General features: G+C 39.3%; 1 protein-coding gene across 1 annotated transcript in view; it reads left to right on the top strand.

Annotated features, from left to right (window-relative positions):
- Positions 1 to 18,998, top strand: part of itgav (integrin, alpha V) — a 58,117-nt gene that overhangs the window by 13,794 nt on the left and 25,325 nt on the right. Inside the window, exons 3-11 of the mRNA XM_061970864.2 lie at positions 1,074 to 1,165; positions 3,394 to 3,508; positions 6,278 to 6,339; positions 6,463 to 6,511; positions 8,930 to 9,052; positions 11,225 to 11,269; positions 11,496 to 11,539; positions 11,611 to 11,667; positions 16,389 to 16,441. Coding sequence (XP_061826848.2) covers positions 1,074 to 1,165; positions 3,394 to 3,508; positions 6,278 to 6,339; positions 6,463 to 6,511; positions 8,930 to 9,052; positions 11,225 to 11,269; positions 11,496 to 11,539; positions 11,611 to 11,667; positions 16,389 to 16,441 — 640 coding nt within the window. The remainder of the gene's footprint in view (positions 1 to 1,073; positions 1,166 to 3,393; positions 3,509 to 6,277; positions 6,340 to 6,462; positions 6,512 to 8,929; positions 9,053 to 11,224; positions 11,270 to 11,495; positions 11,540 to 11,610; positions 11,668 to 16,388; positions 16,442 to 18,998) is intronic.

Genomic DNA, 18,998 nt, shown 5'->3' with positions numbered 1-18,998 from the left:
AGCTTGCAATGGAGCCTATGGGAGCCGTTCAATTCTGCCTATAGAGCCCTTAAAAAAACATCCAAACACCTCCATTACGGTTTTATATACACAATGTAAGTATATATGTAATGTAGTAACAGACACATTTATAATAACATTTCATATTTACGTATTTTGATCATTTTAAGCATACGCAGCACATTAATTTCAAAATTGCATCACATAGTTTGCTTTTTTTTCCCCTTCATCACTGATTTCTGCTCACTACAGACTTTATGACAGCCAACAAGCATAATAAAATATCACTTACCGTACAAGGTCTGCTGTCATAAGGATGCGAAACAGGGTGGAAGGGCGGCGGGTGGACAAGCGTTTTTCGTGTCGTTCTCGCCAGTTCCAGGTCCTAAATGGCGGTCAAAGTGTCCCAACTTCCCATCCATCTATTTTCTACCGCTTATCCCTTTTGGGGTCGCGGGGGGTGCTGGAACCTATCTCAGCTACAATCGGGCGGAAGGCGGGGTACACCCTGGACAAGTCGCCACCTCATCGCAGGGCCAACACAGACAGACAGACAACATTCACACTCACATTCACACACTAGGGCCAATTAAGTGTTGCCCCAACTTGTCGGATTATATTCTCAGCCATCTGCTTTCTAGGTGAGATGCATGAATAATGATCTACAATAAATTCACAGGAAGCGAGGAAACAGCAGGCCACTCGATGATGTAAACTTAGGCACACACTGAAGTGATTATTACATCGCCACTAGAGTTTGTCTGCTTTAGCGCTTAAAATAACAATATCACTAATACTTGGTTAATATTCAAGTCACGAAATGTAAATTGGGTATTGTTGGCGCTTTTTCAATGGTTATTTATTGTGTTTTATGGGCGGAATAGTGGAGCTCCCATTGGTTCCGCTGTAAGCTGACTTTTATTTGTTTATTTAATATTTAGAATGCATTAAAAAAAATAAATCAATTTGTCATGTCTTTCATAATGTTTATGAATGATAGGCAAAATACCCCAAAAAAGTGTAGTTCCCCTTTAAGGTCATCTTTATTTGTAATAATATGAACATCTTTGCAGGCGACAGGAAAAATGCAGATGGGGATCAGATGGAGTTTAAGTCCAAGCAGTGGTTCGGGGCCTCGGTTCGATCCGATGGCGAGCACATCCTGGTAAGTTCCTTAGTTGTGCACCAGTACCACATAATTACAGTTCGGAACGCACCTTTGTTTTAAGATCACGTTTTGTTCGATTTTGGTCACAGTGAGGGTAAAAAATGCAAAACACAAAAAGCTGTTAAGCGTTTTTATTAATGGCTTTAATGGTTTATTAAAGCAAAACATACAATCAGATTATTCTCCAATAAATAACATCTTGTGAAATTATAACTTAACTAGGGATGATGTTCGAAAACCGGTTCTCCCGATGCTTCAATAAGAAAAGAACCGATTCCATGGATTCGAATCCCTTTTTGAGAACAGGTTCCCGTTATCGAAGCCACTATACCGTATTTTCGCGACCATAGGGCGCACCGTATTAAAATGCGCCGTGTTAGTTACGGGTGCTATTTCTATTTATTAAATAAGGCGCAGCGTATTTTTGGACGCAGGCATGGTTAAACATACGCTACCTTAAAACATATGCTAGCATGCATGGACGCTGTTTAAAAAGGCAACAGGAGCAAAGCTGAGTTGGGTTGTACTTTATTGAAGTATTTATCAATGTACTCACATTATTTTTTGATCAATCCTAATCCATCAAGTCCTCATCTTCTGTGTCCGAAATGAACAGCTGGGCAAGTTCTCCATCAAACACACCAGATTCCCTCTCCTCATTTTCTAAGTCAATCTCGTTGTCCATTAGCATAGCAAGCTAGCACAACAGTAAAAGCCAACTTCTCTTGCCCTGTGTGCGTATCGATTCGCTACCGTGCTGGTCCCCATCTTCTCTAGTGTGCTTCACCGGGATGTCGAAAGTGAGCAGCACCTCGTCCATGTTGGTGATGTGTTTGTGGGCATTTTTTTTTATTTACAACGCACATAGCAGCACTATATGCTCACTGGGGTCGTGCCTTTAGCGTCCTCTCTCACCTGAAACATTCACCCTTTAACGTCACATGCTGTCCTCAGTCACGTCCGCCTTTCCTCCATATAAACAGCGTGCCGGCCCCGTCACATAACATCTACGGCTTTTGGAACTCAGTGCACACACAACAACCTAGCTGGATTCGATAAGAGATTCGATAAGGAATCGGTTCGATTAGAGGATTCAATAATGGCATCGACATCGATAATTTCTTAACGAACATCATCCCTAAACTTAACTACCGTATTTTTCGGAATATAAGTCACTCCGGAGTATAAGTCGCACCGGCCAAAAATGCATAATAAAGAAGGAAAAAAACATATATAAGTCGCACTGGAGTATAAGGCGTATTTTTTGGGGAAATGTATTTGATAAAAGCCAACACCAAGAATAGACATTTGAAAGGGAATTTAAAATAAATAAAGAATAGTGAACAAAAGGCTGAATAAGTGTAGGTTATATGAGGCATAAATAACCAACTGAGAACGTGCCTGGTATGTTAACGTAACATATTATATTAGTAAGAGTCATTCAAATAACTATAACATATAGAACATGCTATACGTTTACCAAACAATCTGTCACTCCTAATCACCAAATCCCATGAAATCTTATACGTCTAGTCTCTTACGTGAATGAGATAAATAATATTATTTGATATTTTACGCTAATGTGTTAATAATTTCACACATAAGTCGCTCCTGAGTATAAGTCGCACCCCGGCCAAACTATGAAAAAAACTGCGACTTATAGCCCGAAAAATACGGTAACTAGAAATGTATACTTTTTTTTGCAAAAATTCTGACTTTTTCTTTTAACATTGCCGCTTTCGTCATGTAAGATTGCAACAACTTCTGTGAAATTTTGTTTTTCTTAATATTACTTTTCTCACACAATTGCTGTATTTTGTCATATTTACTTTTTCTTGTAGAAGCAGAGTTTTTTTGCTGACTTTTCCCCATTTAACACAAAAAACAACTTAAGAATGTTATTTTTTAATAAAGCGCAGCAACGCAGAGAGTAACAGTTTGAGGAGTGGTATACTTGGTTGCAACCAGTAGATGCCTTGTGAATTAGTATGTTGGCCAAAAAAGGGGACAAACATCCTATCAGCCGTTGGATGTTGAGCTACAACCATGCAGACCTCCACTTAGGCCACACTATTTTAAAAAATGTTTATCAATGCATTAATATGCATCTGAATTCCTATAAAAATAAGAATTTAACCAATTGAATGTTGTGGCTTGTGCGTCTGTCCCATAGCCACTGTTAAGGAATGTCTTTGTGAAAATGACCTAATTGTTGATGTGTCCAGGCCTGCGCTCCTCTGTACCAGTGGTCCACCTTTGGGGTCTCGGAGCGAGAGCCAGTAGGAACGTGTTTCCTGAAGAAAGGCACGCAGGTGGTGGAATATTCGCCCTGTAGATCAAGTTAGTTTTCAGATTTTTTTTTTCTTGTCTTCTTAGTTTGAACACATTAAATATCACTTGTCATACTCAGGTTTTTATAATGCAATCATCCCTTTTTGCATAATTGGCAATGACGCATGCACATGTACGGTAATTGTAATGGGCGCTCTGTCTAATCCCCCTCTTGTCCCCACAATTTCTCCCTCTGTCTTCCTTTTTTTCTCTTTCTATCCCCTCTTGCTCCGGCCTGGCTGCACCAAATGATAATATAAATACATTTAATAAAGGCAAATACAAATAAGGCAACAAGAGAAGTATCTTACACTTTTGTAAAGTAAATCTGAACAGCCGATATGGGCATCTACATCAACTATATGATTTGCCTGAGAAGCAGGACAGGACAAAAAAAATAAAAAAAAATTGTAATGGGCGCTCAAGGAGAGAGGAATAACGTTGTGAGGGAGGCAAAGAATTGGTGAAACATGTTTATGAATACAAACAAACTTTATTTTGTCGATTCTTTTTGTCACTATCACAAACAAGACTGACTGTGAGAGCTTTTGAGGAGGAAGTGATCCACAGCAGCACATGCTGCCCGTTGAGAGGAGCTTTCATGTAAATGTCTCCAGGTAGACCAAAAAATGTTTTTTAAATATGGGTGAACAGGTAGCATAGTGTCTATTTGTGGCAATCCAAAAGTATGTCCTTCTTTAGCGTCTTTATTGCGCACACGTGTAGTCTAGGATGAGCAAGCCTCTGACGTGGATTATTTTGAGTCGGTATTTAATTTTAATAGTGGATTGTGTTGGTTGTCATCAATTACCTGCAAATAACAATGGCATTACAGTCGTTCTATAACGTGGCTATGTTGCATGTCTGAATAACGCGTGTGCATGGAATGGTGCAGGACCTTAGACTATCTCATCCAATCGTGTCGAAGGAGGGGAAGTGGGCCCAAATTTGAGCGAGGATCAGAGGCCAACATTCCAAACTTTCGCTGTAAAATAAAATGCACGTTACGATGTTGTAGTTTGACATACTTATTTTTATCTACTCTGAACACATACAGGTAAAAGCCAGTAAATTAGAATATTTTGAAAAACTTGATTTATTTCAGTAATTGCATTCAAAAGGTGTAACTTGTACATTATATTTATTCATTGCACACAGACTGATGCATTCAAATGTTTATTTCATTTAATTTTGATGATTTGAAGTGGCAACAAATGAAAATCCAAAATTCCGTGTGTCACAAAATTAGAATATTACTTAAGGCTAATACAAAAAAGGGATTTTTAGAAATGTTGGCCAACTGAAAAGTATGAAAATGAAAAATATGAGCATGTACAATACTCAATACTTGGTTGGAGCTCCTTTTGCCTCAATTACTGCGTTAATGCGGCGTGGCATGGAGTCGATGAGTTTCTGGCACTGCTCAGGTGTTATGAGAGCCCAGGTTGCTCTGATAGTGGCCTTCAACTCTTCTGCGTTTTTGGGTCTGGCATTCTGCATCTTCCTTTTCACAATATCCCACAGATTTTCTATGGGGCTAAGGTCAGGGGAGTTGGCGGGCCAATTTAGAACAGAAATACCATGGTCCGTAAACCAGGCACGGGTAGATTTTGCGCTGTGTGCAGGCGCCAAGTCCTGTTGGAACTTGAAATCTCCATCTCCATAGAGCAGGTCAGCAGCAGGAAGCATGAAGTGCTCTAAAACTTGCTGGTAGACGGCTGCGTTGACCCTGGATCTCAGGAAACAGAGTGGACCGACACCGGCAGATGACATGGCACCCCAAACCATCACCCAACCATGCAAATTTTGCATTTCCTTTGGAAATCGAGGTCCCAGAGTCTGGAGGAAGACAGGAGAGGCACAGGCTTTACGTTGCCTGAAGTCTAGTGTAAAGTTTCCACCATCAGTGATGGTTTGGGGTGCCATGTCATCTGCTGGTGTCGGTCCACTCTGTTTCCTGAGATCCAGGGTCAACGCAGCCGTCTACCAGCAAGTTTTAGAGCACTTCATGCTTCCTGCTGCTGACCTGCTCTATGGAGATGGAGATTTCAAGTTCCAACAGGACTTGGCGCCTGCACACAGCGCTAAATCTACCCGTGCCTGGTTTACGGACCAGGGTATTTCTGTTCTAAATTGGTCCGCCAACTCCCCTGACCTTAGCCCCATAGAAAATCTGTGGGGTATTGTGAAAAGGAAGATGCAGAATGCCAGACCCAAAAACGCAGAAGAGTTGAAGGCCACTATCAGAGCAACCTGGGCTCTCATAACACCTGAGCAGTGCCAGAAACTCATTGACTCCATGCCACGCCGCATTAACGCAGTAATTGAGGCAAAAGGAGCTCCAACCAAGTATTGAGTATTGTACATGCTCATATTTTTCATTTTCATACTTTTCAGTTGGCCAACATTTCTAAAAATCCCTTTTTTGTATTAGCTTTAAGTAATATTCTAATTTTGTGACACACGGAATTTTGGATTTTCATTTGTTGCCACTTCAAATCATCAAAATTAAATGAAATAAACATTTGAATGCATCAGTCTGTGTGCAATGAATAAATATAATGTACAAGTTACACCTTTTGAATGCAATTACTGAAATAAATCAAGTTTTTCAAAATATTCTAATTTACTGGCTTTTACCTGTAATCACATGATCACATTTATATCCAACATCTATCCAAACTTCCTCATTTTTTTGTCATTTTCCTGTCTTCTTTTGACGTTCTATTTTAGTGGTTTAGTGAGCCAATAAGCCCCTGCTGTTTTGTTTCTGCCCAGGAGCCAACTCACCCGAGGGGCAAGGCTTCTGCCAGGCAGGCTTCAGTGCCGACTTTCTCAAGGTAGAAGAGCATGTATGTGTGGGCGTGGCTTCAATATTACGAGGCATCACGTCCCAATTGCTTCTGACTGACAGGTGGAGAACATGCGGAGTGAATTTGTCCGACTTTCTTTTTGTATTGCAGCAGAACAACCGAGTGGTGGTGGGCGGACCAGGAAGCTTCTACTGGCAAGGTGAGACGGCGACAGGTCGCAACGACAGAACTCTGAAGAAGATTGTGTTTGCATGTTTGTTTCTTTTCGGAAAAGCACTAGCGATGACGACACAAACTATTATCGACAAATTCATTTGAACAATTTGTGTTGACAACGTCAACAAATTGTTCTAAACACGAGTTGTTCACAATGTATTGTTTTTCATGGAAAAGTGAAGTGCCTCTGTAGGACGCATGGAAAGAGAGTTTACTGCGTCCTTTCAGATTTGAATGCGTCAGGGATCCATGACGGTACCTAACGTCGCTGCTAGTGGTTAAGGCCGCAAACAACTGCACAGAGAGTTTATGCTTGCTTACACCCATCAATGCCCTCCATAATATTGAAGTTTTTACCAAGTGTAAACTTTTACAGCCTCCGTTCCATGCCAGGCTGGACACTCTTAGCATCTGAGCTGTGAGCATGCCGAACAACCACTTAATATTTCACTTGGCTTCAATTTCCCATCAATGTGTTCATAGAGCTGGACAATTAATCCAATTTTGAAATTCTGATTTTGTTTTTTCACAATCATAAAATATTATAATTTGAAAAATCTAATAATGGGCCGCACAAAGTGCTTGCAAATTCCAGAACTGGCAAAGATGAAAGGGATGAGTGAATTAAAAAACACTTCTGCTACAAGTTTGGAATGTTTGCAGGGTTGCTACTTTTTATTTGACATAGCGCTAGTATGCTTAATGAATGATCACTAAACTAAAAAAAAAAAGTAAGGCCATATGATTTTGGCATTTACGTAACCCGAACGGAGTCACAATTGGCCAATAAAACAGAATCAGCTGTTAAACGCTAAATATCATCACATTGACATAAATGTGAGTGAAGGCTGTCTTGTGAGGAGAAGAATCATTTGTTTGGGAAAATAATCCGATAACGCTCATTCACCCCTGAAATACTCAACCGCTGCGTGCTGAAGTAAATGATGTGGAGCCGGCCACTTGAAACAGCGACTAAACTAAAGCTAAAGCTAGCAAGAACAATACAAACTGCTGGTGTTGTTGTGAACGACATCATGGATGTAAGATCAAAGTACAAACAGCAGTCGCAACTTGAGGCTGGCTATTTTTTTATTTTTTTAAACGGCCTCAAGTCGTCTCCAAACTCGTCAGGCTACCCACCCCCCTTCACAATATTAGCGCTGTGTGCAACATCCGGTCTGAGTGCGCTGACAAAAGTTTCAAAAAAGTACCTTATACCAGAATAATTTACTTAAACAATTATTGATACGTTTACAAAACTATTATGCTTTGGCTTAAAATACTGGTAAAAAAAATTTCAAAAATGTTTTCGCACCAACAAATCTGAGGATTTTTTGCAATAAATTAACAAAAATCTTATTACATTGTATTTATGACTCTGAAAGCGCATACTATAGTGGTAAAATAAGTGTAAAAGGTAAAAAAAAAAAAAGGAATTATAAACAAAACAAAAAAAATTGTAAACAAAACAAAAAAAAAACACTTAATTGTATTGTTTTTTTATATTGCAATTGTTTTTTTTAAAAGTTTTGCTGTTACTCGTATTACTATGTTACTTATTGTTTATTTGTTACTAATTTATATCCGTTGTTCTTTTATCAAATTTAATTAAACGTTTCAAATCAATGATTTATTGTGTTATTAATGTCAATCAAAAATAATGGTGATTATTATTTTTGTCATAATTGTCCGTCCAGCCCTAGGTGTTCATATGACCTGATATTGAGATTGATGCAGGAATACACCAGGTGTCCCAATCAGGTTTTCAATCATTGGATATAACCTTGATTTGGAATTGGCAGTCTGAAAAAAGGGGTTTACGTGTTTTAAAAGATTTCACAATACAGTAAAACCTGTTTATATTAATGCGCCTCAGACTGGCTGACATTGTGTTGTGTATGTGTGTGCTACTTTTACATTCATGTAATTAGACTTTTCATGTTTCAAAAGCGAGTTATTTAGTTAACAAGTTGAACTATGTCATTGTGTGATTAGATAGCTGTTAGAACCTCTTAACAAGGCTCTCCGTGGTCTGGTTAACTGTTTCGGCTGTCAAAGTTTGCCAGCTGTTTCCAGAGTAAAAGTGAGGGTTTTTTGTTTTCAAACGTGAACAGGGTGTGCTTGAGTCAGGTCCAGGCGTGTCTGTGTGCTTGTCTGACAAAGAGGATGTGGCAGAGCCTAAACGCTGAGTCATGGTTGGACAGACTTAGTATTCCCTGCTTTTTTGGAGCGCACACAAGCCACCAGACTCTTTAATATAACATTCTTATCTCGTAAACACAATTGAGGCTCCTCTCGCAGAAGGCAGTCTTTTTAAAGTATTAATTTCCAATGATAAGCCTTCCTTTTGGTTAGTTTATTTTTTTTGCTTTTGTGGATTGACTTGACTCCATCTTTGCAGGTCAACTGATATCCGATGATGTATCGGAAATCTTTACCAGACTCGACAACAACTACATCACCCCGTATGGAAACACCCTGGCAACCAAGTCGGCCAGCGCCCAGTATGACGACAGTTACCTAGGTAATGACAGATTCGCTCACCAGCGCTTTTAGGGTGTATTCAAATGTTGTCCGTTTCAACCGTCAAAATAGTCTGCGACTAATTCCCTCTGTTCGCTTTAAAACAACTCAGATTGGTATATTTAACCTGTTGCTGTTCCAACAGTCCAGCTGATAGTCCAGTTATGTTAGCAAAAATCTAGTGCAGGTGTGTCCAAACTAAGGCCTGCGGGCGTCTTAAATTTGGCCCGCGAGACGGCACAAATCCAATAAGCAATTTGGCCGGGCGCAGTGTTTACATATAATATACAAATAATAAGCAATCCAATAGCTGCCATTTTGTCGTCATCTGGTGGCCAACAAAAGTATCACATTATTGTACTTCAATGTGGATATGTGAACAGCATTTACTTCTATGACCCAAACCAAACAACCTTCCCTAGTCAAGGTGCAGAAAACAATTTCAACCAGCACAAACATTCAACAAACAAGATCACACAACACATCCTGCTCATTGAACTTTGTGGATATTATAAAAAAATATACATTCCGCATATAAAAATTAAAACTACATCAATTTATATTCATTACAAGAGATGATGGGAACATGCAAAACACTCTTTTCCACATGTATCCATGTTTGGCGCATTTTAGCTGCTTGATAGTTCTGATTAAACTTTAAGGAGGTCGTCACGGAAGTAAAAAAGGCAGGGGTCGAATTTTCACATACTCTTAATAACCAATTATATTAATTATATATCCATTAAATTATAACATATATATATATATATATATATATATATATATATATATATATAGTTGTGGTCAAAAGTTTACATACACTTGTAAAGAACATAATGTCATGGCTGTCTTGAGTTTCCAATCATTTCTACAACTCTTATTTTTTTGTGATAGAGTGATTGGAGCACATACTTGTTGGTCACAAAAAACATTCATGAAGTTTGGTTCTTTTATGAATTTTTTATGGGTCTACTGAAAATGTGACCAAATCTGCTGGGTCAAAAGTATACATACAGCAATGTTAATATTTGGTTACATGTCCCTTGGCAATTTTCACTACAATAAGGCGCTTTTGGTAGCCATCCACAAGCTTCTGCTTGAATTTTTGACCACTCCTCTTGATAAAATTGGTGCAGTTTAGCTACATTTGTTGGTTTTCTGACATGGACTTGTTTCTTCAGCATTGTCCACACATTTAAGTCAGGACTTTAGGAAGGCCATTCTAAAACCTTAATTCTAGCCTGATTTAGCCATTCCTTTCCCACTTTTCACCTGTGTTTGGGGTCATTGTCCTGTTGGAACACCCAACTGCGCCCAAGACCCAACCTCCGGGCTGATGATTTTAGGTTGTCCTGAAGAATTTGGAGGTAATCCTCCTTTTTCATTGTCCCATTTACTCTCTGTAAAGCACCAGTTCCATTGGCAGCAAAACAGGCCCAGAGCATAATACCACCACCACCATGCTTGACGGTAGGAATAGTGTTCCTGGGATTGAAGTCCTCACCGTTTCTCCTCCAAACATATTGCTGGGTATTGTGGCCAAACAGCTAAATTTTAGTTTCATCTGACATCACATGGTCAAAGATAAGACCTTCTGGATGAAAGTTCTGTGGTCAGATGAAACAAAAATGTAGCTGTTTGGCTTCAAAACACACCATAAACTATACACTACTGCCATCTAACGTCTTAAACTTGCAACTGTATTGTCATACTTGTAAATGATACTGAGAAATGTGATAATAAAACAAGATATTACAACTAGACAGCAGTTGTCATAATCAGCTCATTTTTAAATGTTGCAATAAAAAATGAGATTTTATTGTCTAAAACAATTAATATTTTTTAACACGCACAAATGTACCGGTATCTGGGAATCTGTACCGTATCGGGTCAAATGTGAACGACACCCTTCCTTAGGTGTGACCAACTTTCTCTAAACAGGACACCCCATTAGAACACCTAATCCTTACTTTAGAACTCCAGTTTGTCAGTGTCAGTAGCACTTAGACACTCTCTGAATGTAGGGGAGAGAAAAAATCTGCGAATATAGCCAATTAGTTAGAGGACAAGTTTAAAATACATTTTCTCTGTGTTTTAGCCCCCCCAAAAAATCTAACAATCACACCCTAAAAAATGTTGTTCCTTGCGTAATTCCACTTTTTTTGTCCTCCAGGATACTCTGTGACAGTCGGAGACTTCAACGACGATGGAAAAGAAGGTAATTTCTACTGCACGCTTGAATGTGACTTACTCATGACGCACTCATTCGCCAAACTGCATTTAAGAATAATTGATTTAGGACAACCACATGTAGCGTTTCCCCCTCGCTTTACAGCTGTGCCCTGGAATGTGATCCTTCCTCTGCAGTTACATTTGGGGTTCCCCAGGTGCTTTTTGTTTATTTCCTGTGTACCAGTAACACGTCTGTTGTTTCCCTCTCCTAGACTACGTTACTGGCGTGCCGAGGGGGGACAAGGCACTCGGTTACGTAAGTGCCAAAAACTTCTCACTGTGATTATTGCAGCACAAGGAGCGGGGCTAATGTCGTTAACATTTTAGGTAAACATCTTCAATGGCCTCAACATGGAGTCCGTGGTCAACTTCACAGGAACTCAGGTGAGCTGTCGTCGTTGTTTATATGCAATAACACTGTCTATTGGTCTAAAATGACAATTATGAAATGGTTAAAAAGATACTTGAATACAATGAAGAAATAAGCGATTGGATTGTAAAAGGTCCCTAAGGCGGGTGTAGAGAGAAGTTATGGGCCTTAATGAGCTCTTCACTTCCTGTCTGTCCTCCTTTAGCTGCCATCTGAAAGCAGCAGTCATACTTTTATCTGCTTCCTGTTTCCTCTCTTATTTGAGGCCCACGTTCTCAGGATTTAAGTTGGAACAATGACACTTCTCATCTCTGTCTCCGTCTCATTCCTCTGACCACGTCAGTGAGGCAGTGACTCGTGTCGTTTTATCAGTGACATGCTGCCAACACGTCAGTCCACAAGCTCATCCAGTGTTTCATGTTTGAAATGTTATTTGCCCATGCTGGGGCCACTTTGATATTATTTACGTTTTTTTTTGTTTTTTTAATACTTTTATTAAACCGTGTAGGTCAGAAATGCTAATGTTCTGTATGTTTTTCAATAATTACTACTGTTAGCAGCGCAACCAACAGGACTGCAATCTGTCTGTGGCAGTAGGGGGTAGATGATGCCATCTAATTTGCATAATTGGCATTACGTTATTTTTATGGACATTGGGGGTTTCCAAAACAAGGTAAATATTCGGGAAAATATTTTTGAGCTTATTTCAAACATGCATACAATTACAACATTATACGCCACAATTTCCAGTTTCTCTTTTCAACATGTTAGAAAAGGAGTAGGGAGAAGCAGAGCAATTACATAGCAATTTTTGTACAGTTTTGTTCACTCCCTGTTCTCTATTTGTTCACAATATACTCCATAAATAATACAATTAAAGATAAATAAATAGTCAAGCAAGTTTTACTTCATATGCGATTACTAAGGTTATCAATTAGTTCAAAATGTTTATCATGATTTTTCTTCTCCTTCTTGGTACTTTGTGAACACTTTGAGTTTGAACCGTTTCTTAAACTGGATCATATTAGTACATTGTTTGATTCCTCTACTTAATCCATTCCATAATTTAATTCCACATACTGATATGCTAAAGGTTTTAAGTGTTCTACGTGCATACAGATGCTTTGAGTCACATTTTTCTCTGAGTTTATATTTCTCCTCTTGTTGAGAAGAATTGTTGTACGTTCTTGGGTAACGTAACAGGTTATAGTTTGCTTTATGCACAAGTTTAGCAGTTTGCAAATTCACTATGTTGTGGAATTTAATTTTGATTCAATGAACAACATTATGTATTATTCAGATTTTTTTTTGTAACACGGTTAGTGACTGAAACTTTCTTTTGTAGTTATTTCTCCATATATCTGCACAATAACTCATATATGGTAACACTAGCGAGCAGTAGAGAATATGGAGTAATTTTTTTTGTCCAATACATATTTTGTCCAGCTTTATTCATCATTGATGTATTTCTTGTCACTTTATGTAGTATATTTTTATGAGGTTTTCAGTTCATTTTATTATCAATTATTACACCCAAAATTTGATTTATTTTACTGTTTCGATGTCTATTTGTATTTATGTTTGACTTTCTCTTCTACTGTTACCGAATAGCATTACTTTAGTTTTCCTGAAGTTTAAGAATAGTCTGTTTTTGTCAAACCATCTCTTTAATGTATTAATTTCTTTTGTTAGAATTTGTGTTAGCTTCTGCGTGTTCTTTTGAACAAAATGCAAATAATACTAACTTTTGTAACTTTACCAATGTCATTTTATAAAGATTGAACAATTTTGGTCCCAGTATTGATCCCTGTGGTACGCCACAGGTTATATTTAGCGTTGTAGATGTATGTTTGCCTAGCTTCATGTATTGCTTCCTGGTGGTTAAGTAACTTCTTACCCAGTTCAAGACCCACCCTCTGATGCCATACCGTTAATTTTTATTATTATTATTATTTTTTTAAATCTGTCCTTTCTAACTCATTTTCTACCGCTTGTTACTCTCTGTGTCTCCTAGCCTATATATATATATATAAATATATATATATATATATATATATATATATATATTAGGGTTGTACGGTATACCGGTATTAGTATAGTACCGCGATACTAATTAATAATTTTCGGTACGATACCGTCTCTGAAACGTACCGGTCCCGAGCCCGCGTCAAAGTCACGTCTTGACATTGCTGGATTCACGAGCAGACGAGCATGTTCGGCGGCACACAATCACGGAGTACTTACAAGCAGACAATGTGTGTAGACAGAAAAGGGAGAACTGAGGCATTTTGGCTTAATATTAATATACTTGTTCATTTACTGTTATTAAATGACTGGTTACTTTCAGTTTTAACATGTTCTTTCTACACTTCCGTTAAAATGTAATAAGCACTTATTTTTCTGTTGTTTGGATACTTTACATAAGTTGTGGGTGATACTACAAATGTGTAGTAGTTACAGGGTCATACATTGGTCATAATAAATTATTCTTGTGTCAAGGGACATATTTCCTGAGTTTATGAACAACAGGAAAAATGACAAAAGATTTTGTGATTATAAATATTGGTGTAAACATTGACTATATAAAGCTCTTGTTGCAGTTGATATTTCTATAGATCCACCCATTTGTTTACATTGAGGAGTGCTAGCTTGCTGTTAGCGGTTAGCTATTGTATCCCCTTACGGTGTGTAGTGAAGGATGTTTAGCTATTCCTCGTCCTGCAGGGATGATACTTGTAAGAATCGTAGTTTGTGTTGTCTAGTTTGTCTAGTCAAGCAGCTAACTGTGGATGGACGTTAGCCGCTACTAAGCGATGTTTTAAAAATGCTTCGGTGTTTATGGATCCAACTTTTTTGTTAGTTTTTAAGGCAAAATATGTCAATTATTAAGGCAGTATAGTAACTTTTTTAATTAATTAGTAGAGTAGTACTTTATTAGTACCTGTATACTGTACAACTCCAATACTTGCATATAAGTAGTGTCACTTAAATCGTACCCTGTGCAGGTTTGCCACAATAGCTCATCTATTTAGCAGTCAAATGCTCGTTAGTGAACACAGCTGTCTTTCCGACTATTACTGTATTTTTCGGAGTATAAGTCGCACCGGCCGAAAATGCATAATAAAGAAGGAAAAAAACGTATATAAGTCGCATTTTTTGGGGAAATGTATTTGATAACACCCAACACCAAGAATAGACATTTGAAAGGCAATTTAAAATAAATAAAGAATAGTGAACAACAGGCTGAATAAGTGTACGTTATGTGGAAGAGGGGTTAGTGCATCTGCCTCACAATACGAAGGTCCTGAGTAGTCTTGGGTTCAATCCCGGGCTCGGGATCTTTCTGTGTGGAGTTTGCATGTTCTCCCCGTGACTGCGTGGGTTCCCTCCAGGTACTCCGGCTTCCTCCCACTTCCAAAGACATGCACCTGGGGATAAGTTGATTGGCAACACTAAATTGGCCCTAGTGTGTGAATGTGAGTGTGAATGTTGTCTGTCTATCTGTGTTGGCCCTGCGATGAGGTGGCGACTTGTCCAGGGTGTACCCCGCCTTCCGCCCGATTGAAGCTGAGATAGGCTCCAGCGCCCCTTGCGACCCCAAAGGGATAAGCGGTAGAAAATGGATGGGTGGATATATGAGGCATAAATAACCAACTGAGAACGTGCCTGGTATGTTAACGTAACATATTATGGTATTCATTCAAATAACTATAACATATAGAACATGCTATACGTTTACCAAACAATCTGTCACTCCTAATCGCTAAATCCCATGAAATCTTATATGTCTAGTCTCTTACGTGAATGAGCTAAATAATATTATTTGATATTTTACGGTAATGTGTTAATAATTTCACACATAAGTCGCTCCTGAGTATAAGTCGCACCTCCGGCCAAACTATGAAAAAAACTGCGACTTATAGTCCGAAAAATACGGCAAGGATACCAAAACATCTATAAAATATCACACACGGAAGAAAACGATGACTGGAAGGCAGGAGACAAGCATTACCGATCCGCAAACCCCACAAATCTGAAAGCGGAAGTGATACTTTCAAGGCAAAATATTTCACAATAAGAGTCTCCACAATAATGTGGAAAATCATAAATCATTCTTCACAGATGATGCTTTATTTAAAAAAATATGAGTAAAATGAATACATAAATTTATAGTAAACACTGGTTAGTGTGATGTCTTGTCAAACATTCAATAGTTTACTTTTTTTCTCTTTTTAACATGGCCCTAATACTCCTTCATAATGTTTCGTGTTTAGTATTATGTGTGGATTATTTATTGGCAACAAATGGCCCTCGGACACCCCTGCAGTAACACAATTAAGATTTTTCTCCTCCCATTTTGTACAGTTTGGATATGTTATAATTGACTTTGAAAGAGACAGCATAAACAGGCATTGTGGGGTCCATAGTTCATCTCATTTAACTAGCTATATTCGAGCTGGTTGCGTCATCTTACTCTTGACTGTGTCTGCAGATAAAATATACGGGGAAAAAAGAGCTCATTCTTACCTAAGTAGGAATGGTAACTTTTGGCTTGACCCTCCTGCGGGCCTTGGCAGGCAATAAAGTGATGATGTCAGCGCTCAGGAAACGCGGCACAAAGCGATGAGAAGCATTCCTGCAGAGCCCGTCACTTTTTGAGACCAGGACCGAGCCTCTTTTTACGAATGCTTTAAAGCAGTGCAATGATGTTATCTCTCCTCTCTGCCTCTGCAAGATGGCCGCCTACTTCGGACACTCTGTGGCTGCGACCGACGTGAACAAGGACGGGTGAGTCGCCAAGGGGATGCTGTTGATGTTTTTGAGTCCTTATAAGGACAAGCTGACCTCACTGCATTTCCACTACAATATGGCATTTCAGCACAAATAGCTTTTGATTATTTTGGGTTAGACCAGGGTTGTCCAAACTTTTTGACTGGGGGGCCGCATTGGGCTGAAAATTTTTTGCGAGAGTCCGAAAGCCAAAAAGTATAGAGTGTTTTGGGGTTTTTTCCCATTATGCCTTGTAATGGATTTAAATGGGTGTAATTTAAAGGGGAACATTATCACCAGACCTATGTAAGTGTCAATATATACCTTGATGTTGCAGAAAAAAGACCATATATTTTTTTTTAACCGATTTCCAAACTCTAAATGGGTGAATTTTGGCGAATTAAACGCCTTTTTAATATTCGCTCTCGGAGCGATGACGTCACAACGTGGCGTCACATCGGGAAGCAATCCGCCATTTTCTCAAACACCGAGTCAAATCAGCTCTGTTATTTTCCGTTTTTTCGAATGTTTTCCGTACCTTGGAGACATCATGCCTCGTCGGTGTGTTGTCGGAGGGTGTAACAACACGAACAGGGACGGATTCAAGTTGCACCAGTGGCCCAAAGATGCCAAAGTGGCAAGAAATTGGACGTTTGTTCCGCACACTTTACCGACGAAAGCTATGCTACGACAGAGATGGCAAGAATGTGTGGATATCCTGCGACACTCAAAGCAGATGCATTTCCAACGATAAAGTCAAAGAAATCTGCCGCCAGACCCCCATTGAATCTACCGGATTGTGTGAGCAATTCAGGGACAAAGAACCTCGATAGCACGGCAAGCAATGGCGGCAGTTTGTTCCCGCAGACGAGCGAGCTAAACCCTCTATCGACCCTAGCTTCCCTGGCCTGCTGACATCAACTCCAAAACTGGACAGATCAGCTTTCAGGAAAAGAGCGCGGATGAGGGTATGTCTACAGAATATATTAATTGATGAAAATTGGGCTGTCTGCACTCTCAAAGTGCATGTTGTTGCCAAATGTATTTCATATGCTGTAAACCTACCGTATTTTCCGCACTATAAGGCGCACCTAAAAACCACAAATTTTCTCAAAAGCTGACAGTGCGCCTTATAACCCGGTACGCTTTATATATGGATAAATATTAAGATTCATTTTCATAAAGTTTCGGTCTCGCAACTTCGGTAAACAGCCGCCATCTTTTTTCCCCGTAGAAGAAGCGCGCGGTGCATGCTGGGATATGTGACGTTTCATTTCCATTTGTGTGTTTATGTAAAGACCCCAAAATGGCTCCTATTAAGTGTGTTGTCTGTCTAATTATAAATAATGCAGACGAGGCGTGTTAACTGAGTTCTCAACGTTTACTCACAGCGTGCTCATAACCACATTCTAACTCCCAGCATACAACAACGCTTCTCAGGGCTACCGCGCATGCTCGTCACTATCGTTGCATGCTGGGTAGTGTAGTTGTTATATTTGCTAGCTCATAACATCACATTAAGAGACACGCTTACGCGCTTAATTCAATACTCGCCGTCATTCCGGGTGGATTGACAAAAGACCTCCAGCCGCTAGATATTGGTGTCAACAGGGCATTCGAAGCTAGACTGCTAACTGCGTGGGAACAGTGGATGACAGAAGGCGAACACACGTGACGTTCACCAAGACAGGGAGGCAGGGAGACAGCGCCAGACGACATTTTGGATCCCACATTCGCCCAACTTTTCAATTCGGACAACGAAGGAGAATAATTCGAGGGATTTATGAATGAAGAATAACTTCAGAAAGTGAGCGTTATGTTTATTTTGTGTGTTGTGACATTAACGTTCGAGCAACATTATGTTGCTATTGCTCTGCACTATTTTGAATTTTACTATGTTTGTGATTGCACATTTGCGTACATTTTGGGAGTGAACAGAGTTGTTAGAACGCTGGTTTTTAATATATTATTAAAGTTTGACTGACCTATCTGACTGTTTTTTTTTACATTCCTTTAGCGCAGTTAGATGCGGCTTACAACACCGGGCGGCTTATAGGTGGACAAAGTTTTGAAATATGCCGTTCATTGAAGGCGCGGCTTTTAACCCAGGGCGCCTTATGGTGCGGAAAATACGGTTGTTAGTTTCCTTTAATGCCAAACAAACACATACCAATCGTTGGTTAGAAGGCGATCGCCGAATTCGTCCTCGCATTCTCCCGTGTCGCTGGCTGTCGTGTTGTTTTCGTCGGTTTCGCTTGCATACGGTTCAAACCGATATGGCTCAATAGCTTCAGTTTCTTCTTCAATTTCGTTTTCGCTACCTGCCTCCACACTACAACCATCCGTTTCAATACATTCGTAATCTGTTGAATCGCTTAAGCCGCTGAAATCCGAGTCTGAATCCGAGCTAATGTCGCTATAGCTTGCTGTTCTGTCCGCCATGTTTGTTAGTGTTTGCTTCACTATGTGACGTCACAGGAAAATGGACGGGTGTTTATAACGATGGTTAAAATCAGGCACTTTGAAGCTTTTTTTAGGGATATTGCGTGATGGGTAAAATTTTGAAAAAAACTTC

This window comes from Nerophis lumbriciformis, linkage group LG13 (assembly GCF_033978685.3).
Source record: "Nerophis lumbriciformis linkage group LG13, RoL_Nlum_v2.1, whole genome shotgun sequence".
In the NCBI taxonomy this organism is placed as follows: domain Eukaryota; kingdom Metazoa; phylum Chordata; class Actinopteri; order Syngnathiformes; family Syngnathidae; genus Nerophis; species Nerophis lumbriciformis.
Note: the sequence above shows the minus strand (reverse complement) of the source record. Positions and strands in the feature narration are given on the sequence as shown.